The 25,077-nt window shown below is 44.7% G+C and overlaps 1 protein-coding gene across 1 annotated transcript in view; it reads right to left on the bottom strand.

The window, feature by feature from the left end:
• Unc79 (unc-79 homolog, NALCN channel complex subunit) overlaps positions 1 to 25,077 on the bottom strand; it is a 200,749-nt gene that overhangs the window by 5,668 nt on the left and 170,004 nt on the right. The window contains exons 44-50 of the mRNA XM_051150825.1: positions 23,420 to 23,524; positions 16,878 to 16,955; positions 12,938 to 13,027; positions 10,301 to 10,476; positions 9,091 to 9,277; positions 7,064 to 7,261; positions 5,319 to 5,396 (exon numbers count right to left, since the gene is read on the bottom strand). Coding sequence (XP_051006782.1) covers positions 5,319 to 5,396; positions 7,064 to 7,261; positions 9,091 to 9,277; positions 10,301 to 10,476; positions 12,938 to 13,027; positions 16,878 to 16,955; positions 23,420 to 23,524 — 912 coding nt within the window. The remainder of the gene's footprint in view (positions 1 to 5,318; positions 5,397 to 7,063; positions 7,262 to 9,090; positions 9,278 to 10,300; positions 10,477 to 12,937; positions 13,028 to 16,877; positions 16,956 to 23,419; positions 23,525 to 25,077) is intronic.

Genomic DNA, 25,077 nt, shown 5'->3' with positions numbered 1-25,077 from the left:
TGTCTCAAAATATAAATAAATAAATATTCCAAAATATTTTGGAGACATAAAAGCTAAAGTAATGAATTACTAGCAGGTTGGTGTAACAAACAGGTTTTGTTGCTGTTATTGTTGTTTGGCGTTTTTTTTGTTTTGTTTTGTTTTTTGTTTTTTGTTTTTTTAACCTGTAGAAGGAACAGTAACAGAAGGCAGATGTTTAAGCATGAAGAAATAGAAAACAGCCAACATAGGGGCTGGAGGAATCATGGCCAACACGGGGCTGGAGGTGGCTCAATGCTTAGGAACAGGTCCACTTTTATAGGTGACCCAGAACCCATGTCAGGTGGCTCACAGCTGCCTGTAACTCCAGCTCCAGGGGATCAATACCTTCAACAGACACACACACACACACACACACACACACACACACACACACACACACACAAGAAAGCAAAAACAAACCTTAAAAAATAAAACAGCAAGTGGAAACAATAGAAAGTATAATAAATTCTAAACCTATTTAAAAATCTCTTTAAGAGATCCTTGATTATTTAAAGCCAAAATATCAAGATAGTGCCTGAGGACGGTGGTGCAATCCTGTAATCTCAGCTATTTGGGAGAGGCTGAGTCAAGAAGACTGTAAGTTCGAGGTTTACTTGGGCTATAAAATGAGTTCAAGGCTTACCTGAACAACTTAATGGCACACTGCTTCAAAAGGTAAAAAATGAAAAGGGCTGAGGATAGTTTCATGGTAGACTATTTTCCCAGCATGCACAGAGTTTTGTGTCCAAATTAGTACTGCGTCATCATCATCCCCATCCTTGTAATATGGGGTTTAGTTTATAACATGTACAGAGCCAGAGGCAAAAAGGTGGGAAGGGTACAAGTAATTACTATTACCTGAATATCATGATAAAAAAAATAGACACTAAAACCCCAAATCAACCACTAAAAAAATAATAAATGGCATACTTGTTAAGAAGATAATTTAAAATACTTTTTAAAAAATCTATAGGTCAAACAAGAAGCTAAAATAGAAATTGGGAAGTGTTTTTTTTTTTTAACTCAGTAGAAGTAAATATATACCAAATTGAGGGGAAGTATTTACTGCAGCCCCTAAAAGGAAGCCAATTCTAAACACTAGTGTTTAAAAAGAAAATTCTCTAATTAATAGGTCAAGTCCCCATCTGAAGGGATGGCACAAAGAAAAGTATCACAAAGTTCTCGTTAATCCAAACAAGACCTACAGAGTCAACTAACCCTGTCCATGGGGCTCACAGAAGGAACCACCAACCAAGGAGCACACACAGGCTACACCTAGGCCCCCTGCACACATGTAGCAGATGTGCAGCCTGTTCTTCATGTGGGTCCCCTAACATTGGAGCAGGGACTGCCTCTGACGCTGTTGCCTGCCTTTGGATCTCTTTCACATAGCTGGACTGCCTTGTCTGGCCCCAGTGGAAGAGGATGATGTACCAGGGTGGGTTGGTAGTCATAGGTGGACCCCCCTTTCTCTGAGGATAAGGGGGTGGGGGATGGGAGAGGGGTGTGAGAGAGGGACTAGGAGGAGAGGAAGGAGGTGGGCTTCAATTGGGCTGTACCGTGAATAAAAAGATTAAAGCTTTAAAAAAAAAGAAACAAAAGTAGAATAGAGAGCAAAGAACAGATGAGAAATACAGAAAACAAGTAAAAAGCTGAGAGATTTAGACCCAACAATGTGACAAAAGACGTTAAATGAAAATGGCCTGAAGACTTTAACCAAAGGAAGGGGCTGTCAAATTGGATGCTTTAAAAAAGACAATTAACTACACACCATTTATAAGAAACACACTTTATAGATATAGGTGAAAAAGATAGAAATAAATTTAGCATCCTAACACTAGCCAAGAAAGAACTGCATTGCTTTATCAACATTGGACAAAGTAGCGTTTAAGGGAAAAAAAAATTGCCAATTATAAAATGTGGTATTTCCTAATTTCAAGTCATTAAGAAAATACAACAATCCTAAACACACCAGGCTGATAAGAGAGCTTTTTAATAAATATAATACATAAAATGGGGACTGATAAAACTGGAAAGAGACAAAGTAAATCCACAAATTACTGTGCTAGCCTGGTCCTCCCTTCCCACAGAGTTAGTAGACCATGTGACACGTTTGTGGATAAATTGACAGAAATGAGATACAATCACTTTGGAAATAGTTCTAAGCTATACAGTATTTCTGAGAGAAGTTAAACACATGCAAACGTAAAGATAGAGCATGCTTGTGGGTCAGGAGCCTCGATATTATTAAGGCTGCGATCTTTTTTTTCAAGCCTTAGGACTCAAAGAGATCCCAACAAAATTCTGAGCAGTTTTGTCAAAATTGACAAGCTGATTTTAAAACTTGTGAAGGCAAAGTACCTATAAGTGTCAAACCATTTTGCAAAGAATGAATGAAAGACTATGACTGCTGTCACATTCACATGATGATCATCTGCAGTGTGGCATAGAGGTAAGAGAGAAACGGACCAAAAGGAATAACCCAAGTATAAACACATACATATGTGCCAGCTGACTTTGGCAAAGCATTTTGATAGAGGATTAGCAGTATTTTTAAACAATGATGGTGGAATAATTAGATCTGATAAACATGAAAAGTACATGCCTCACACCACACACAAATCAGCGCAGAATGGATCGCGGACATGAGCATGAAGAAGAAAACACAGACAAAAACTGGAGTGAAACAAAGATGTCTGACATAGGCTTGTGCGTGTGTGCACTTAGACTTGGGATGCTGAGGAAAGGCTGTGCGTTCAAGGCTAGCCTGGGCTACATTGGGAGACACTGCCACAAAAGAAAATGGAGGAGGAAGGAAGAATGGAAGACAAGGAAGGAATAAAGGAACTTTACATGACTTTAGATTAGACAAACATTTTCTAGAATTACAACATCAAAATGATTCAAGAAAAAAGTCAAGAACTGGACATGGTGGTGCATGTTTGTAATCTCGGCACAGGGTACATGGTAAGTCTAAGGCCAGCCTTGGCTACGTGAGACACTGTCTAAAGAAAGAGTTAGAGAAGATGGGAGAGGGAGAGAGAAATTTGATAAATGATACTTCATCAAAATAAAAACGTCTGCACTGTCTAGATGGTGAAAGGACAAGCCATAGGAAAAATCCTTGAGACCACATTCTGACAAAGGTTTTATATATCTCAATTCAATAAGAAAAAAAAAACCTCAACCCAATAAAATATGGGCAAATAACTCAAGCAGATATACACATAACAAACACACAAATGAAAAAACATTAGCAACATCTGGAAGTAGAAAAATACAACTTAAACGACAGCAAGATGCTAGTACCCAACTTTCAGAATAATTCATGTTAAAATTGGTTACATCGTACAACAGATGCGTGCATGAACTATCACAACAATAAGAGAAACTAATAAAAATCTATGTCAAGTGCTATGGAGGAACTGGAATGCTCTTCATGGCTATAGTGAATGTAACAGAGCACAGGCACCTTGAGACAGTCTGTCTGTCACCTTCTTAAACAGATTAAACACACACCAACGAACAACCCAGCAGTCACTTCTAGATATTTACCCAGTGCACAAAAGCATGCATGCATCGACAGCAACATGTGCGTACTCACAGCAGCTTTTTATAAGCCACCTCTGATGTCCAACTGACAACAACGGAGGAACGATGTGTAGCGTACCCATATAATGGATTACTATCGAAAATAAAAATGAATGGCCAACTGAGGCATGTAACAGCATAGATTAATCGCAGTATAATGGTCCTAAAACAACAAAGGCAGAAAAAAAAAATACATGCAAGGTATGAACCCATTCATAGTAACTTCTATGGTATAAGCAATGGCAGAAATTAGATCAATAGTTGCCTGAGGACAGGAAGTAGCAGGAGAGAGTTCTTGTAAAGAGTTATAGGAATGTTTTGGAGACGGCAGCTATGCTTATTCTCTTGAATGTGACCACCAAGCCAAATGATGTGAGCTCAATTCCAGGGACTCGGGTAGCTGGGGACAATAGGCTTCTGAACTCATCCTCTGACTGTCACATGCACTCCATGGCAACACACACCTACACATATACACATGAACATGGATATGTTATCACACATGCACTTCATGGCAGCGCACACCTACACATACACACATGTACAGATGATAACAATGCCCATCATAGACACACATACCTACACACGTACACATGTACTTATGATAATACATAATTGTAAAATGAGGTAAAAGACACCAAGGTTCATCAAAGCATACAACTGAAGTATGTTCAGTTTGGCACATGTAAATCCATGTAAACTACACTTTAACAAAACTGCACACACACACACAAAAAAGAGAGAGAGAGAAAAGAAAAAGAAAAAATTAGGTAGGAGTATCCAACTGCCAGTTTTTCTCACACTGTTGGCTTTTTCCTATACTGAGATAGGTAAGATAGATCTCTCCATTTGAACCAAGGACCGTGCAGCATCTGGTATCAGTGGAGCATCCCCTGCAAAAGGGCAGCTTTTCTCCACGACAGCCTGAGATAGCGAGGTAACAAGAGTCTTTAACCAAGAGTGGAGTGAACTAAGGAGTGAAAACAAGCAAACAAACCCAGCTGCCCTGTGCTGAACAGTACTGGTGACAGAGGCCAAGACAAGACAAGAAAATATAGAGTAGAAAGTAAGGTAAAGATGTGGACACAGAGAAGGAATCACCGTGGGCTCAAGAGTGGAGATGACAGGATGCCAAGGAAAAGGGGGAGGCTAGAAGGTAAAGGGTGGCTTTAATCTACTGCAGGCACAGGGTTTATTCCCTGCAGCACAGATAGCCACGTCCTTTCCAAGTCTTCCTTACTCTTTAATTTGCATCATACTCCGCTTTTTCTGGAAAGATGATGAATGCTAGATTTATCTTCTTATGCTATGAACTGGTTTACATGAACAAAATGGGACACTAACCTCTGTCAGAGAGAAGCAGTGTCAAGTCCAGAAATTTCTCAGCTTTTCTGCATAGTTTTTGCCAAGTGAGGCCCCACTAACTGATCTGCGTTGCCAAATGGCTGGTTTCAAAGCAATGCTCCCCTGTCGTATTTTAACTCATGCAGCCACGGTCTGACGTGGAAGAGTACATCACGGCAGCATAGCGAGAGCAGACGTGACATAAAAGCCACATGGTAAGATGTTACAGAAACCAAGTCCTCCAGCACCAGCTCTCCACGATTAAACCAAATCCATTCTTTCCCCCTCTTTGGATCAAACATTCAAAAGCAAAGCCATATTTACTCATGAAATGATTGATAAAAAGGATAACCTTTTCCTACCTTGACAAAAATGGTTGAGTTGCATTCTTGCAACGCCTCCATTAAACTAATCACATGGAGACACACCATTTCTACCATCTGAAACAACAAATGTCAAAGTCAGTTCCACCCCCAGAGAACTGGAAACCTTGTAAGCTCGTCAGCCGCCACAGAGGTCTGGTACCCTGCACCCAGAGGGTCTCCCTGCCTGGTGACTGGACACCACAGAGAGTGGCTTCCATTCACTTTCTCACACCAGAAACAGACCTTCCAAAGTCCCCCTCACCCCCCCCCCCCGAGGCTTCAGGGTGGTCCTTCCTTCGTCACTCAGGGCAGGCTAACTGTTGGAATCGGGGATCATTGGAGGGCACGTGGCTTCGGCATCATTCTCTTCAGGGTCAGTCTCTTTCTCCATCTTGACCTGTTCTCCACTCATAGGGAGGCCTCTTGGGGAATACCCTACAGAGCTATCTCTTGGCTTTTATTCCACGATGGAACAGGCAGCCACGCTTACACCAGTTCAAACGGGACTGTGTCCTTCGTTGGAAACCCTTAGGGATGGGTGCTAAATACTCCAGGGAGGTTTTACTAGACTGTCTTACTAGGTTGAACAAACTTTTTGGGAAAATATTAATTAAAATTCGTATGTAACATTATATTGCAAGAAACACTTTGGGGACATGCTCACTTGAAACATTTGGATGCCAAGAGGGATTCGGAGGAAAGCACTGACACCAAAACTCTGACATTGAATTAAAAGGCTCATCTCTAGCATAACGCGTAAAGCTCCAGTTTTGGTGCCTTCAAAATATCGTAGTGTTTGATCCTTGAGTTCCTCTGTGGTCAAAGAACTGTGATCCAATAAATGCAGCTATTTAGCACCAGGAACTGTCCGCGAACCCTGACTTGGGCATAACCTTCCTTTACTGAACCAAACATCCTTCCATATGTAAAATGTAGTACATCATTCTCCAAGGAAATTAACATGCTTCAATAAAGAAAATATGTAATCCTCCTTCCTTACAAAATGCTAATTGAAAATATTTCCCAATTAAGATGCCATGCCCGAATGCCTCTGCGGCCAAGACAGCAAGGGTGGGGGCGGTGCCGGGCACACAGGAAGCCCTAGAATGTGCTTCCAGGTTGCTGACTCCACCCACGTAACCAGGACACTGGCCTTGGCCCCTCTTCAGCTGAGAATCCTCCAAACACCAAGTGGACCCCAGGGTCTCCTATAAATCCCTCCCCCACACCTCTAAGTGGCTGCAGAAGGACCATCTGAGTTTGTTTAATGACACAGGGATAGGCCAACCGCTCCCCAGATGTCCCCAGCACAATCTGGAGTAGCCCCTCTCTTGGCAGAATGGCCACCTCTCCCTAGTCTGCTCTCAGACTGCGGCAGGAAGATACCTAATGGTGGCGGTTTACCCAAACCCTTTGGAATCTAAACCTGACATGGCCTTTTCTCCTAATGCCCTGTCTCTACAGTATCCTAAAGGTTCATTTAGCCCTAGGTAGAAAAGACAAAACTTGTCTGCTTTGCATTTGGTTTTTTGTTTTGTTTTGTTTTTAATTGTTGATGACCTATAGCATGGTACTTTGCTATGGTGGAGCCACTAAATAAAGGCTCTTGGCACACACGTTGCGTTGCATACTTATTTGTGAGTTTATGACTAGGAGTGGCTTCGGTATTTTCAGATTTATTTTTTATTTATTTTATTTTATTTATTTATTTTTTGCCTCAGAGGGAATCTCTGTGAACTCACCACTTTGTTGTGGGCCATCAGCTGAAGGATGCTCGGCGTTACCCTACTCCAAAATTCCAGTGCCGTCAGTATTGCTGTGAAGCTGAACTCGTTCTGATTCTGGACGTTTGTCGCCACGGCACTTTGTTCGCAGTACACCGTCCAGAGCTGAGCGAAGATGAAGGCGTGGAACAGGGAGCACATGTGGAGCACACAGGTCTGGAAAGGAAGAGGAGGGGTGCTGCTCCATGCTGCAGGCGGACAGCCTTGCCAGGGGCCCGGAAGACGCAAGCCCCAGGCTCCTGGTTCTACGCACCCTTCTCTGTCAGTGGGAGTGTGCTCGGAGGGGAAAAAGCCTCTTTTCCAGGAGAGGAAACCCTAATTGGCAGAATAAATATATCTGCTGCCTTGTCCTTTTATGTTACTGATATTTCCATCCTTAAACTGGATTAGGAAAATAGTCACTCTGTTTTGCCGTGTTAGCATGTTTCCACATCTATAAAATAGGGATGATAGTAAGCTCGTTGAAGGGGTCAGCAAGGAGAAGAGAGAGGTAGGCAAGACCCTGTGCCCTGCACTGAGAATCACATGACGGCAGAGCAGCGTCGACAAAGTGACATGGAGGCTTTCCACACACCACCTCCACACTTCTCAAGCCAACCCACCATCTGCACATGAAGCACTCAAACTGAGGAGAGTGAAATAGCTTTTTTTCAAGTTCACAAAGGTTGTGGGGCGCAGAGGAAGCTCTGACTGTGGGTTATTGACATGGGCAAAGCAATGCCAAGGAAGATAGCCTTGGACTCGTGAGAAAATGACATAGCCTTCCACGCTGGGGTGAGGCTGAGAGGGATGGTCATGTGCAGTTGTTGATAGCATATGCATGAACTGTCCACCATATCTCTCTGTCCAGACATGTTTACACCCTAAAGATGGCTACCCTACAGAGACTGCTCCTACTAAGATTAGTTCAACTGGCCTCCTTGTCCAGCTGTATACCATAAGCCCGCCTCCTTGTTTATCTGTATGTAATAACCACACCTCCTTTTTCTGTTGTGTGCAGTAACCCCGCCCCTCTGTTCAACTCCATAGAAGTAACACAGGGCACTTCTGGGATGCTGAGGTTTCTCTACCAGATAATATCCCAGCTTTTCTGTGTGTCTGTCTTGTCTTAATTCCTCCACTGCCCAGTCAGGCCAAGTCCCTCGATCCGTGCAAGAATGGGTCCCAAAGGTCTAAGTGCCATCCTTAAGAATCAAAGGCAGGTCTGGGTGGGGACAGGTCCTTTTGGAAGCCATCATGTGGGCTGTCTGGGTGGGTACTCTGTTTCCTCACAGAGCTTGATCTGGCCTAAGTCTCAGCTTCTCTTAAGCCCACTGGGAGCTCCCTGAGCTGGCCTAAGCTCCCAGACAGGCCCTTGGCTCCTGGTAGCTGACTCTGGAGGTCTGGTTTGCATGTCTGGGCTCATGACTTATATCTGCCCGGGTCTTACTTTATTCTCTCTGCAATTTGCAAACATCCAGTAGGTGATTCCGGTGTGCTTTGCTAAGCACCACACTAGCTCTCTTATTTTCATGCTGTGTGTTCAGGTGTCCTATGGGATTCAAGTTGGAAAGATAGTGCAAGAAGTATGAGATGGGGCATATGTCTCCCTCCCCTTCATCCTTGGTTCTGAAAACTGGGCACAGAATTTTTAGTGTATTTGTAGCCTGTTATTTCTTCTTCTTCTTTTTTTTTTTTTTTTTTTTTTTTTTTGCCTGTTATTTCTTGTCTCTATTGTTTTGAGACAAAAAATACCTGGGAAAGTAACTCTTCTTTGCTGCTATAATTTATCTCCATAAAAGTAGCCAGAAAACAATTTAGGGGGGAGAACAGACAGCCTGGAAATTTAAACAACTTTCAGTAAGGCATTAGCACAGAGTTACTTTCCCAACAGCCACAGGAGGGTGAGCTAAAATGCTTTTACTTCTCAGAAGGATCTAATGGGCTGATAAGGGTCCCCATTAGCAATTCAAATGCACGGTCTGAATCTTGCAGGACTCACTTACCTTTGATTGCTCTGGAAATCCAATTAGGATAACAATAAGGTGGTCTGCAATATGGGAACCTGCATCCAGAGGTATGGGAAGGCAGGGAGAGGAGGCGTTGGGGCAGACCGCATTGTGTGTGAGGGAGCCCAGAAGCAGCCAGGACAGCAGACGAATGTGGGAGACACACTCGATGAATTCTTTAGGTCTGCCAGGGAAGAAAGGACGTGTTAAGGCTGCCTTCATATTTTCTGTTTCCTTCGATGCCCAGAGAATTAGTGGAGGAAGGGATTAAGGCATAGTGTCACAAGCAAGTACATAAGACAAAACGCCAAGGCAAGAGCGGAAATCTAAGTCTTAACTATTTGTCTCAGCTCTAATCCTGGATTTTTCCCTTTCAGGAAGGAGTGGCTTTGGTGGGACAAGATTCAGTATTCTCCAGCCAGTCTGGCTGTCTCCCTGGCCTCTTCAAGAATCCTTTCTTATCCGAAAGTTCTTTCCAGACATCCTCACAAAGGGAGAAGGAAGAGAGCAGTCGATGATACACCCACCATGTGATTTTTTTCTCCTGCCCCTGCTCCCCCCTCGGTTCTTCCTCTACAATGAGACAAGGAACCCAACCCACTACTTCCTGTCCTCAGCCTTCACAGAGGCGGGTCAGGGGCTTGGACCTCCTCATAGTTCATTTCATTCCCCCTGTGGCTTTTGCTCTACAAGTCAAGCTGCCTGAAAGCACGGGCCACCGGTGCGTGATTCACGGTGCCCAGCTTACTAAGCAGCTGACGTTTCAAGTTCACATGATACTTCTAGGCCTTCACCTTACATCTCCTGTAAGGATGAGCAAGAATTAGGGGCTGCACTACACAGGGTCCATGGGCATCAGGACGTCCCCGATCTCTTTCCTTCTAGCCAGCTATAGGCCACTCCCACAAATCTTCAACATGGCCATGAGCTCCAGCTAAAAATCTCAAGGACTGGGGAGTACTTCTGTTCATTTGCACCTCGCCCTCTTCGCCTTTAAATTTATTTTATGTGTATGAGTGTTTTGCCTCCATGTGTGTCTGTGCACCATGTGTGTGCAGGGCCCACAAAAAGCCAGAGGAGGGCATCAGCTTCCCTGGCATTGGAGTTACAGACAGCCGTGAGCCACCATGTGAGGGTGGAAGGGTAGCTGTTGCTCCTGGAACCGTCTCACCAGTCCCCTCCCCTTTACAAATTCTAATGGCCTTACCCTTGCTGCATTGCAGAAGGAGGGTGGTAGAGCCAAGGCAGATATCGGATCACAGCTTTGTTATCTCTGTGGTTGCCCCGGGAGATCTCCATAGCTGCAATCTGAGCCAGGCCAACTTTGAGATGGCCACCAAAGGTATCCTCATGCAGAGGCTGGGAGCACGTCTTCATGTGACTCTGTAAAACCAAATGACACGCTGTAATGCTGGGAGACACCTGGAGATGCTCCAGACCATTCTTTGCTGTTTATCCTTCTTTTGTATATTACCTCCGGCCGCGGTTTCCCTTTTCTCCTCTCCTCTCAGTCTCCCACTTCGCCCAACTCCACTCCTCCTCAGTTCCCCTCAGAAAAAGGCAGGCCTCCCAGGGGTATCAACCAAACATGGCATATCAAGTTAAAAATAAATCTAGGCACCTCCCCTCATAACACCGGATGAGGCAACCCAGTAGGAGGAAAAGGGTCCCCGAAGCAGTCAAGTTGCTCCCAACCCCACCACCCTGTAGCCCTTCAGGCACGCTCTCTGCTTAACTTCTTAAATGGTTTCCCACTGTTCCTAGGCTAAGATCTGAGGGTGGGAGTGCGGCGGGAGTGCGGTGGGATACGGCCAGTGGGACCAGCCTGTGGCCTATGGAATCAGGTAACTATTGCCAGGCCTCTGCATTACTCCCTCCATCCATTCTTGCCTCTGTTATCCTGGCTCTGCTGCACCAGGCCCATCCTCTATCTGAAGCACTCCTGCTCTTTGCTGAATTGTTCAACTACAGATTGGGTACCACTTCCCTTAGAAAGCTGAGCTCCCTGCCAGAGCCAGGATCCAGGTCACTGTCTTCTGCCTTTTCACAGCAGTCGTGGAAGCCACAGTTTTACTTCAGCTTCTACGAAACATTCACTAAATCTGGCCTCCTAGCCAACTACAGGTTAAAGGAGGGCAGCTAGCTATTGTGTCTGCGTCTACGTCTTGTGTTTGCCCATCAGTGTAATCCTAATGCCCACAGCAGTGCTAGGAATAGTATAGACACCCAGTTCATATTTGCTAAGTTGATTTTGAAGGTTTCTTTTGCTCGGGGACTCCAGACCCAGGGTCTGTTCCCAGTAGCCAGTGACCATGGGCAAGTCACTTGTCACTTATAAAAGTGATGTTGGAATATAGCAGCTGCTCAAGCCGTAGCATGCTGCGGCAGCTCTCCCTTCCACAGGCACGCACGGTCACCTACTGAGACACAGTGCAGAGCCTCCAGCCAACAGACTTGCCAGTGCCAGGAGTGCTTACCTGTGAGAACAGACTACATCAACGCGGGTATTGGTGGCCACTCATCCCTCACCTGCTCCTTCTTTGTCTCCTGCCCAGGAATCAGAGAGCCTGCCTGTGTGCCTGTGCTGTGATACATCCCCCATCCTCAGAGAGGCACCCATTTCTGCAATGTGGATTCTGAATCCTCTCTTCAGGGGTCCCATCATGCAGTGTATCTTTGGTGCTGGCCCCTGAACTCTCTTCAGATCCACTGGCATGCGTCTGTCTGTTCATAGTGCTAATAACTTTCCTACTAAAGCCCTTGCTCCCCAGCAGTTCATCTGAGCGCCCCTCTTGAAAACCCCCACCCCTAACCTTGTAGATACTTGAGAGTTTTGATCTGCTTCCTAATATGAGGTAATGGTCAGAGAGTTCGACTCTGTCAACTTTTCAACTATGACTGGCATTTGTGGATATTTTTCAGAAGTTTCTGGAAAACAACCTCAAAATATTTAGGGGACAGTTGTTGCCTCTTCTATTTGTACTAAAGTATTGATCTTTTAACTTCCTGGTAGGACCATGGCGGAGAAAGGCACCTGTTTTGCACACATCCCACCACACCCCTGAACAAGCAATAAACTCAACGCCTGCATTGGGATTTAGTTGGTATGTAAACTGAATTTTGTTCCATCTCCTCCATTATTTTCTCAAAGACGATAGCTTCTAGGCAGATACAAGCAATAGCTGGCCTGTGCTTGTGCAGTGTGCTACAATATTCCTGTGTTGTTTTATGTCAATCTTGAGCACATTAGACAAGGAAGAAGCCTGCTGGGTCCCTTGGCCAAGGAGGAAACCAGAGCTAGAGGCATAGGGGTAGCTCTGGCTGGGTAGAAGGGGGTCCCCTGGGGGCTCACAGCAGTCTGAGGTCCAACTCTGATGTCACCACTTCCAAGGTGTGTGACTTGACAGCAGGACCACATCACCCAAGCCTCAGTTTCTACATTTTAATAGGGCTAGTATTAAATAAGTGCATTTTAAGAATGGAGCAAATATTTTTTTATATTTATTTATTTATTTATTTTTGGTTTTTCGAGACAGGGTTTCTCTGTGTAGCCTTGGCTGTCCTGGACTCGCTTTGTAGACCAGGCTGGCCTTGAACTCCGCCTGCCTCTGCCTCTCAAGTGCTGGGATTAAAGGCATGAGCCACCATGCCCAGCTGCAAATATTTTTTAAACTACTCAAAAAGCTGATGCCGTGGACTCTCCTTTCTTCTTTTTATTTTGTAGAACTACTGGACCCCAACTCTTCAAAGCCCAAAGAAGTGTAGTCACCCCACAATGCTGCAGCTGCTTCCCTGAAAACTCTGTTGTGTACCCTAAGGGGCAAGCAGGTGGAAGGCAGCTTACCTTGAGCTTGGTTAGGGTGTGCATGTCTGCCATGAAGTCCAGCACCTCGCTGACATACTGCCGTATGCACTCCATCGCTGCCGTCCCACACTGAAACACAGGAACACGTGACTCAGCCACAGTGCCACTTCTTATGCCACTACAGCCCCACTCTAAAGCTGTTTTATCCTCTGTTACTTCCCCTACCACTACCTTCTGTACAAAACTGGTTAAAAAGTTGGTGCTAGAGAGCAAAGAAACTAGAAAGCCTAAAAGAAAAGAAATGAGTTGCTATTTCCACCAGGCAATTGAAGTGATGCTTGCTTGCTTTTAAACCGGTGTAAACCCAAGAATCATGCCTAGCTGGTCCACCAGAGCCTCTCGGATGCCTGTGATATGTGCGCCATCGAGGTTAACCACCTTAATCATCTCTGCCCCGCCACCCACAGACACACATATCACATTGTGTTTGCAGAGTTAAAAGTTCTTTTCAAATCAAATCATGCCTTGACTTCACATGCACGCATGGCAGGTGTGTTACTAAAGAGATACTTTATTCATTTTGAGCTCTTCCTAGAATTAATAACCAGAAGAAAGAAGTGAGATGGGTAACACCCCCCCCCCCATCCACTTTAAGTGCGTTTGGTCAATTTTAAAAGAAAAGAAAAAGCACGCAAGTGTGGCAGGTCACAGACTGGCAGGGACCCGCTTTCTGGGAGCAGTGCAGTGAGTCTGGGATTCGAAGCGAAACAGGAAAGTGGATGGACAGGGTCCTGCATCAAAGCTGTGCCTGCCAGAGAACCCACATGTCAGCAACTGCATAATGCGGATCAAAGGCAGGCAGTCTTTGAAGCCCCATGAATACCCTGCTAACGGCCTCTCCGGGCTTCCTTTAGGAAAATCTGGAACATTACAGACTTAACTAGCTCACCCAGAGGCTTTCATTTCCCCCATATTCATGTAAATCTGCACCGCCCTGAACTGTATTACCTCCCCTCTCTTCTAGAATGTTCCGCTTGTCAATTCCTCTGACAGGATAACAAATAGTAAAATAAGGTCAGTGGCCAGTCTGTCAGTGTTTTCCAAGCATTTCACATGTTCTAAGGGTTTTTTCCTTTTAATTTAAATCCAGTGAAGGAATTATAAAAGGTTATATTGTGCTCCGGCTTTTGCAATATGAATCCTTCAGTGCAAAAACAGGAATCTCCTCCCCGATTTATTCCACTCTCTCTGACCTTTCATGTATTCATGCAAATAGGAGCGGAGACTCTGCTCTTGAATTTCTTGAAAGGGATTTGTTTCTTTCACAAGCAATATTTCATACCAGTTCGACTAGGCAAATGTCACTGAAAAGAATCACTGGGAACATTATTTAATATTTACCATTGCGTACTTCATTTGCTCCAATGGCAGTGACTACATCCAGCTTTAAAACCCACCTTAGGCTCAGGAAAACCTTGGGGGAGCCATCTACACTTTTATAAAGCACTTGCTTGTAATTTCCAATCCCCTTTCCTTTGTAAGACGTGGCTATATCTTTAGATGTGTCACCAGAAAAAGACAGAACAAGGAGCTCCGCTCCCTCCATTTCTGAGGGATCTGTCTGCTCTGACAGGAAGCTGGTGACAAAGACGCTGGGCTCACGCTAACCTCAAGCATGTGAGCTGAACTCAGTCACACCTAGCACTTCAAAATCCATCTGGCTTAAAAGCTGTGTTCCTTATATTATAAAAATGGCATGAGTTCATTGTAGAAAAGTGGCAGGCGCAAAGTATTAAAAAGAGCAATTTAAAAACTCCATAATCCTAAAGCCTGCCTTTCTCTTCTGAAAAAGCCTCAGTTTACATTCCCTTCCAAGACTCTGCCGGGCACCTAACATGCGCGGGACTGTTGAGAGGCTGATGTGGCTTAGCTCGGTAGCCCTTCAGTTAACTGCCACATAAGCATTTCCCGATGGAATAACCACTCTTTGAAATCTTTGCCTGATGGCCTCACAGCGGTCCACCTTACAGGTGGCCCCTAAACAGCAGGGTGATGCTGGGCATTCCCCTTGCTTCATGCTTTTGTTATGTTACATACAAATTTCCCTTGAATATAAGATATCTGGTGTCTTTATTCTTGTAAACACATTGCTAGAAGTAAATTGTCAAACTGGCCTCCGGAAGGTTGGCTTCACTCCCACCAGGGGCTTATAAGGACGCCACTTCCACTTTGCCATCAGTAAGTTTGACAATCAAGAATCTGCTAAGGGCAAAATGAGAGGCATTTGCCAGTGGACACAAGGTTCCAGTTGAGATAAATAAGTCCAGGAGTGCCTGGGTAACAACAGTGCCTACAGTTGGCAATGCTGGTGTATTTTTAAAATTTTGCCCTGAGAGCTGCTCATATGTAAAGTGTTGCTATAATAGTGGGAGCTAGCATCGATGATGCACCTGCCTAGGCTGTGGTGATGGCTCCACAGGCTTCTGCTCTCCTCCAAATCCATCAAGTTTCATAATCAGAGATCTACAGCCTTTGATATGTCAGGCAAAGTCAAACCTTGAAGTTCTCTTTTCAAAGAGAAAATGCTGCTGACTAACCATTTACTTTTATGTTTTCGGGTATTTCCTATTTTATTTTTATTATACTTGAATTTATGTTTAATTTATTTATAATTCATTGGTAGCAAGTTAAAGTAAAAGATATCTTTGGGGGCTGGAAAGCTGGCTCTGTGGTTAAGAGCATCTCTTGTTGTTACAAAGGACCCAGGTTCGATTCCCAGTACCCACATGGAGGCTCACCACCAAGAATGCATGTGACACACAGACATATGTGTAGGCAGAACACACACATAAAACAGTAAAAAAAAAAAAAATCTTCTAAAAGGGCATCTTTGGAATGGCCTTCTTTCTGTTGGTGGAAGAAACTCTGGAGGAGGACTTGTAATGGCTGCTTTGGTGGTGGTGGTGGAGATAGAGCTGCCTTCAAATTGAGCCTGACAAACCTTTTGCAGAGTAGGGAGTGCATTTAAAAAAAAAAAACAAACAAACAACAGATGTGCAGGTAGCAACTGTCACCCTCTGAGGAACTCACAGGCAGAGAGCACACAGAGCTGCGGCTGCCCAGACCCCACTCTTCTTCTCTGGCACATAACTGAACCACATGCTCCCGCCTCTCTTGCAGCTGCTACGTCCTTGCGTAAGGTAAGCCGAAGAGATGTGGAGGTCTAGACCTGACCTATGAAGGTCTCCCGTGTTTGTACTTGCTTCTCTATCCTCAGCCTTACCAGTTGATTCCCCAAGGACCAAGGGGCAGGGGAGCCCACCTGTGAAGTAGTTGCCTTTCCCCTCATTAGTCAGGATACCCAAGCAAACTTCACGTAAGAAAACACCACATTCCTATGTGCTAAACTGTCATGGTTGGGATTTGGTCCCATCCCTTCTCACATTATACTGACAACTGTTTGGTTTTTGTTTTTGTTTTGTTTTGTTTTTTTTAACTTTAAAATCAGTGCAATGGTTCTCCTCCCATGAATCTATCGTAATGAAAGAGTCTGACGTATGGATGGGCAGAGTTGAAGACTAAAGATGCCCACTGTATCATGATTGCAATAGCAGCATACTGAACAGAAAACGCCTACCGGTGATGTTTGTTAGTATTTGTTGCTGTTGCTTTTAGGGGAGTTTTCTACGATGCTCCAGGTGGTCTGTCACTTGTATATAAGCCACCATGTCCAAGCACTGACAAACAACACTTACTCTGCTCAACCCTTAACATGCATTATCTCAGTCAGTCCCCCACAAACACGAGGCCGTGACCCATCTCATTCCATGGGCGACAAAAGAGTGGGGAGCCACAGTGACTTTGCTCTCAAGTCACCACTAGTGAATGCCAAGCCTCAAACTGCAGTCCCAGGTTAAAATCTACATTCCTAAGCACTGTTTGAGGAGAGACCCAGACCATTTGCTGGGCCAGGACTTACCCCGGGCACAGACGCTGTCATCTGCTTGCTCAGGATGGTGGACTCAGCTAGTTTGGTTCCAGCATCTGCACAAATAAACTAATGAAACATTGGAAGGTGGATTACTCTTGACGGCACCTGGACAGTCATGGCTAACTTATACTCTTAACAACAGGGCTGAAATCCATTCCTGTTCGCTTCCGCTGTGGTCCACCTGGGAAGTGCCAGGCTTGCTCGTCATAACAGTTCATTGCTATCAGCTTAGAGGCAGCATGAGTGTGTGTTTATGTGGACTTCACACGCAAACCCAGGATTGAATCAAGGGAGAAGGGGGAGGTGCGCGGATTCTCAGCACTCCCAAGGCACCCAGTGCATCCTGCAGCATTTGACAGCTGTTGGCACACACGTGTGGACTTGCATGACTTCCATCATATCACACTTCAGAGTGAAAGCAGAAAGGTAATGGGTATCAGCAGGGTGCCATGTTTCTTTCTCCCTGAGGACTGTCCATGTCCATCTTCCTCCCTCCACCCCACTCACACGTGCTGCCTTGTGCTGTGAGTGCCCACGTCCTGCCCATGCACCACAGGGCTTTCTGCACACTGGCATTTCAGCCGCCATCAGTGCAAACTGCAGTGGCCTCTCAGCCTGTCACAAGAGCCATCCTCACAGGGCCCTCTCCAGAGCCAGCCTGGTGGCCCAGGAAGAGTTTATGAATCAATTAAGCAATTACGACTTAAGGTCACAATAAGGATGGACTTTTTCAGATTGGAATGTAATTTGCTTTCATTATAGACTTTGACAGGTGTTTCCTATTTAATCTAATATTTGGCTACTTTATGGTTTTGGGGGGGATAGTTAAACAAAGCCCCAAATTGCTGAGTAATTAACTCCTGTTTAATTTCTCTTCTTGGCCTCTGGCCAGCTATGCTAGCAACTTCGGAATCTGCTGTTTGCAGAACTCAGGGGCTCCAAGGAGGTTCTGAGAGACAGCCTTTCCTCCCTCATCTTCCCGGAAGGTGTGGGGAACCTGAGTGGGTCAAGGCACCTGCGTGGAGCTAGGCAAGCTCCAGCCTGTCAAACGGGAAGAAGAGAGAACAATTGGGGTCAGACGGAGAAGCTCAGGGAGCCACTGAGACATGACAGGATGACGGAATGGAAACCAACATTTGGGCGAACTAACCAGGGATCCAAATCTGAGCCCGGTAGATTGGCAGCGGGTTTTAGCTAATAGGGCAGAGGTCTGAGTCAATGACCTTCTGAGGCCCGTACCTAAGGGCTAGCCAACACTATTTTTTATGTGTGGGAGGTGCAGTCATTCATGAAAGGAGCTTGGCTTTAGTGCCAGGCTGGGAGGAGTAGGGGTGGGGGGGTGGAGAGCTGTGCTGAGGGCTACATGGTAGGAGTGCTCACAGAGCCTGCATTCACCCATCTGCCACCTAACATGTCCACCTCGGGTGCTGTATAAAGGGAAGTCCTGAATCGGGTTTAAGCACCAGAAAGCCTTTAACTTTGGCCCAAACTTGTAAGTAAAAACAGTGAAATGGGGTAACATTTAGCAGAGTTCAAAAGAAACACTCGCAACCCAACTCCTGGCAGACACTGTATGTTTTCCCATAAAGTGATTTTTCCAAAGCCATTTGAATCTACATTCTGAGACAGACGACTTATAGCTGAGTGCTAAACCCACCAGGACTGCAGCACTAACATTCATTCTTAGGATAAAAAACAGACTCCAACAAGGAGGCCATGGTAAGATGGAGCCACACCAAATGTGTGACATAAAGGGCATTAAGAGTGGTCCCTCAAAAAATAAAAATTAAAAAATTAAAAAAAAAAAAAAAAAAAAAAAGAGTGGTCCCTCCTTCAGGACAGCAGAAGGCTCCGGGCCCTCAAAATGCACTTGTATGGTCTAGTGGACACTGAGCAAGGTAGGGACAACAGTGATGTAAAAGTGTGACCACTCAGGTCCACCTTCAGCAGGCACCTGCCATCTGCCACACTAAGCGCTCAGATTCAAAATCGTCGTGACTGATACAAGTCGAAATTTTAAAAGCCGCTGTACTTGAAAGAGGGTAAAAGTGCACGGTCCTCTGAAAAGCAGGTGCTGCTATCAATGTACTTCAATCCAGTGTATTTTTGCAGCAATAGGAACAACTGAACTCGGCAAATCTGTCATCCTCTTTATTGTAACTGCCAAGCACAGGCTGGCAAGACCCTCCATTGTAACTGTACAGAACTATTCAAATAGAAAGATACAACTAAAGTCGGGGGGAGGGGCAGTGAAATGAGGACTCTATGCTTTCATGTAACAATACAGAATGAGAAAAGATGGCACGAATTTGAAAGAGAGCAAGGAGGGTTGGTTGTGTGAGAGGCTTTGGTGGGAAAGGAAAGGGAGAGATGACCTTGTCATGAGAATTTTGCAATTTTAGTTTCTTCTCAAGTCTCTGGGGGAATTGAACACCAGGCAGCTTAGTTTTACAACAAAGCTTAACTGTTTAGGAGTTAAGATGTTTTTAGGTCTAGATAGGTGTTCTAAGTTGATAATGACAATATGTGATGGAGATTGATTTACATTCAGAAATTTAGATGCACCAAGATAGGAAAAGATGACTTCTTCAAGGCTGTCAAATACCAGTAGCCAAAACACTAAGAATATAACATTTATATAATTCCTGATTGTGTCACGGTTCTTCTTGCCATAGGTAATCTATTGTATATATGTGTAATAATATAAATGTATATGTGCAAAGCTAAAATAATTTTTAAAATTGCCCTCATTAAAAAAAAAAAAAAACCACAGGAATGTTATGGGAATGAGTTTTCATTTCTAATGCCAAGTGTGGGGATAAGAGGCTGCTTCACAGGAGGTGACAATGATTTGCCTCATGCTCTAGCAGGGGTGTGGTTTTGCCAGCTCCAGACAGTTTAAGCAAGTGTGTGCCGTTTGGAATTCTGGGAACTTTTCAGAAGATATATAAATGCTAGAGTCCCAAGAGGCTGTTGCTGGTGGTGGCTGGATGCTGTTGGTTGCTGTTTGTCAAGTAGTTTGTGTGCAAAGAAATGAGAAGAGATTAATACCCTGACAGTGAAGATCAACTTGCCCCAAGGACCTCAACACCCCTGGTCACCAGGAAGCACTCTAGCGATAACACTGCGCTCTTCCTCCTATTCTTTTCTCTCTCCTAATCTAGTGTTAAGGGGCTAATAAGGGTGGAAGAGAGAAAAAGGAACCCACACAGTAGTAAAAAAAAAAAAAAAAAAATTCCATCTACATGATGGAATTATATTATAATCTCAAAAATAAAAGTTTAAAAGAGAAGTCTATGCTTCCAGAAACAAACATACCATGGAAATATGTACTCCTCCATAAGAACAAAAGGGCACAAAGAGGCTCACCATCCATTATGTGTCATCACTAAGCTCACCATTACCAAAGAATACCCAGAATAGCGCGTCTACATCTCCTCCCATAGGGTGGGTCACTGGTGCTGCAGCTTGCAGCTCGCTCACTCGCTCGTACTAACTCGCTCGGTGGCATGAATTAAAAACAGCAGCCATACCTTTGTTCTCAGCCCACAGCTAGCCTATTTTTAAAAGAGAACCTTTCGCCAACGTGATCCCTCGGCACTTGGATGTGCAGGTATCCCACGGTGTGGGAGGAGCGCATGCAAATTAGCGGAGGATCTACTCTCCACCCAGAGGAGCAGAGGAAACCCACTGGGATTTGAAGTTAGTCTTTCCAGTGGCTTTTAACGACTTGCTGTTCTATTGCGGAAGCTTTCCTATAATCCAAACATCTAATATCCACAATGTAGGAGTGGGGGAGGGGCTCCCAGCATGCCACCAGCAAGGAGTGGTACTGTAACTGCCTTGAAAGTAGGCAGGCATTCACTGTTGGGTGGTGGTCTCTGAGACAGCCATCACACTGAAACACAATCAAGGTATGTTCTACCCATGGGAAGAGTGTAACAGTTACATTCAGATAAACTCATCCATCGAGGAAGGTATTTCCAGGGAGGCAGCTGGAGGCGTGCTGTGGTGGTTCTTCATAGGGCTGAAGGGTAAATGGCGGATCAGGTGTTAGGGCAACAGACTCTTTTCTCTGAAGCCACCACTGTGATCCATGCTGGTTACCTGGGGGAGTTTGTCCCATTACCCTCTTCTGTCTCCTAAATTGCATTTTTTTTTTTTTTTTTTTTTTTAGTTAAACAGACACAGCCTGCTGCCCTCAGAAGATGGCCACTGATATATGTGGACACACACACGCACACACACACACACACACACACACACACACACACATACACACACAACACATACACATCTCCACACACACTGATGCTATGTTCAGGAAACACTAATATTCTACCCTGCGGGGTTGTATGTATGATGAAAGCCAGCGTCCCGGGTACACATCCTGTCCTTACTGATTGTCTTGGTGCTGGGAGCTGTTGTTATCCTCCAAGAAAGAGTGGGGCATGAGTCTAGCTTAGACCTGGCCAAGGAACAGCCAGGAGAGAGCAGGCTGTCTCCTTGCCACCCTCCTGAGACAGCTAGAGGGCCCAGCAGTGAGTGGTGAAAGAAGCAGAAATGCAAACAGTGGACAGAAGAGCTGTTCGAAAAGGGGAGAGCAAGGCCCTTCTGCCTCCCCAACAGAAAGCTCTCTCCACACCTGAAGTCGGACCCCAGAGCAGAGAGGGAGCTACACTGGCTTCAAGCTTTGCCTCCCTTTGACTTATTAATAACCAGAGCGATTTACTCTAACAGCTTAAATGGCATGGTGTTTAATTTCTTTTTAATCAGAAGAGGATGAAACAGTATTCACAATCTTGTTTCTCCAGGGTAGAATATTAGTATTTTCTGAATATGGCATCAACCTGAATAATTTATAAAATTAATGATTCATGTGTATTTGTGTACATTATAAACATATATAAACATATATATATATACACATATACATATATATATATAGTTTCTTTATCTGAAAATATAATCCTAGTACTTGGAAGGCTAAGGCAAGAAGCCTCTGAGGAGTTGAGGCTAGCCTAGACTACATGACAAAACAAAGCAATGTCGTTGTATTTGTGACGGCAGACACACACTCATAAGTCATATTTAGAAATGCCTACTTTTAGCCTTCTCTCTTGTTCAAGCAAATTTGTTTTTGTTACTTATTCACCAAAGAGCGCTGCAGTAATCACTGTTTTCACCCTTGCCTTAAGCGCTGGGTAATTGAAACTGTCAGTGTTCTTTTGCTGTCTTGTGATAAAGCGTTTATTAGGGTCGACTCAAACACGTCACGGAAGCCTGCAACAGCTACAGTGTGGGGTACCAAACCCCAGGAAGATCAGCCTCACAGATATGCTCTGTTCAGGGCTGAGACAATTAAAGGAACACTGGCCAGTGCTGTGGAGACCACCAAGGCCCTCAAACTCGCTCTGCCTGCATTGCCTGAAGCCTTTCGCTCTGTTGTCCTTGATGACCCAGCTGTAATGACAAATTCCCAGTAAAGTTTCCCCCGATTTCACCCTACACAGGACAGAATCCTTCCTGCTCACAACTTCCCCCAGGACTTTCCTTGTCTCTCTTATCTCTTCTCACCCTCCCGGCACTAGTCACCCCCTATCCTGGAGATGTAAATGGGCTTGATTTAGATGCTGCTAAGGACACTTGGGACAGAGGGTCATACGCAGCATCGTATTCAGAGTGTCATCCTTGTCATTAAGTCCCCAGCTGATACTCACCTCCCACCTCATGGACACAGCATGTCTACCAGTTGGCTATGCCTGTCCTGGCCCATCCTCACAGATACAGAAGATTCTGGGGCTTGAACTTGCCTTCATAGGTCCCACTGTTGAGCAAGCTGCCTGCCTACTGATGAATTACAAATAGTTTTGTTGTTGTTGTTGTTTTTGTTTTTCAAGATAGGGTCTCTCTGTGTTAGCCTTGGCTGTCCTGGACTAGCTTTGTAGTCCAGGCTGGCCTTGAACTCACAGCGATCTGCCTGCCTCTGCCTCCCAAGTGCTGGGATTAAAGGCGTGCACCACCATGCTCGGTCCACAAACAGCTTTTTTTTTTTTTTTTTAACTTTTTTTTCTTTTAAATCTGCCCTCTCTGAGGGGAGGTGTAGTGTGTGTGTGTGTGTGTGTGTGTGTGTGTGTGTTTGCGCCTGCCTCCAAGGCCAGAAGGAGCATTGGATGTCCTTGAGCTGGATTGAGTCACATATGGGAACTAGAAGAGCAAACAGGCACTCTTAACTTCTGACCATCTCCAGCCGTGACTTGCAAGTTTCTTGATGACAAAAAAATTGTTCGATTTTTACATTTTTAACATTCACAAAACTAGGTCCACAGTGGGCAAAAATGTTACTCTTCTTTTGTCTACTTTAGCCAGTGGAAACGTCAGGTGCACTATGAGTTTTCTGTCACCACTTGCCCGTCTCTGGACAAAGGCTTCGGCCTTGAGCGCACACCCCAGGCCTCCGTTGCCTTTCCCAAACACACCCAAACACGAGCAACATCACAAGAAGTTTCGTATACGCCGTGCAGGCCTACCTGGACAAGAAGCAGGAGGTTCGTATCTGGCAGTGGTGACTTGAGCTTCAAGGCTTGAAGAAGTTCCAGAACAACACTACGAGACAAGTAGAATTTATCCCGTTCCTAAATAAAACAAAATCGAAGGCTCAGTCATTTTTTTTCAAAATTCAGTTCAAGCCGTCTGTGCCAAACAAGCTTCAAAAATTTACAGATCAGGAATTCAAAACAGTGTTTAAAGGGGCAGTGAGCTGCCTTTCAGAAATAAGATTCAAACCAAAAGAAAGACAGCTCTGTGCACAGAGTGAGTTCGTGCCACAACAAGAGATGAGAAGTGGCAGGGTGTTCTCTCTTACATATCAAAACCACAGGATTTGCTTCTGAGTCAGAGTGCAGGAACTGCATCAATCAAACAAAACCACGCATATAGTTTTCCACACAAAAGAATACAGAAAGGCATGCATGGCTGTCCAAAACTCTCTGTTAGAATGACCAGATAGCTCCACTGATAAGGCTTTATACCATGAACCAGAACTCTCTGTGTTCTCTCTCTGAAACACTTTTTTTTTCTTTTGGTCATGGCTAATTTCAAATGTACAGAAAAACAGAGAGAGTGGGCCACTTTATGTACTCACTCCTGAAGTCCTCTGTACTCTGATCCTGTTGCTTATGTTCTGTTTTCAACAAGTACACTTCTATCATAACATACTGGTTTTTAAATCTTAGTACTGTGCATACTTTCTTTTTTTTTACAGCTTAAGAATTATTTGTGTTGCCAGGTGATGGTGGTGCACACCTTTAATCCCAGCATTTGGGAGGCAGATGCAGGTGGATCTCTGTAAGTTTGAGGCCAGCCTGGTCTACAGAGAGAATTCCAGGACAGCTAGGTCTGTTACACAGAAAAACCATGTCTCAAAAAAAAAAAAAAATTAATTGTTTCCTTTAATTATTCATTGATAGATTTAACTCATTACTTTGAGCCAACAGCTTACTAATATTATATTCTATAGCTATGCCACAATTCACTGTCAACTGTACACTACATGGACCCTCTTTATTATCCAACACAACATACATGTAGCAAAGCGTGTAATGTGTACGTGTACAGGTAAGTGAATTGAAATGGGCTTAGCTCTCCAGGACTGAGCACTTAGGACAGCAAAGCGCATGGCAAATATCCCAGGAGATCGGGGAGGTCTGTGTCCACTTTCATTCACCACATCTGTTTATATAGCGGCTTGCTGTTAACTGTGTGATGAAGGCTTTCTCTTCAAAGGCACTTGTCGACATAATGCTCTTCCTGAACTGTGATCGTCCTTCGAAGCTCTTTCTGCATGTTTTCCCCTGTTGAGGACAGTCTGTGGTGGCTGACCACAGTTACCTCACTATACAAAGATTCTTGTGGATTTAACCTCGGAGCTGGCACTGTGCAGAGCCCATCAGAAACAAGTTTACTCCGTGGTTTCTTAATCTGTGGCCCTAGACAGAGGCACGTGCCAGAGGATGTGGATCCCAGGTCTCCAGTCTGTTGCTTGTCTCTCTACCTTATTAGCTTCAAAAACTGCAGCTCAGCCTCTCCGTTGCAGTGTCCACACTGATCAAAGTCCCCACGGAAAGACTGGCTGGCCTTCAGGGCCTGGCTCACAGCAGCTCTGCCTACTGTGCTCCCCTGGACCCTA

This window comes from Acomys russatus, chromosome 1 (genome assembly GCF_903995435.1).
Source record: "Acomys russatus chromosome 1, mAcoRus1.1, whole genome shotgun sequence".
Lineage (NCBI taxonomy): Eukaryota > Metazoa > Chordata > Mammalia > Rodentia > Muridae > Acomys > Acomys russatus.
The sequence above is the reverse complement of the archived record's forward strand: the minus strand, read 5'-3'. Positions and strand labels throughout refer to the sequence as shown.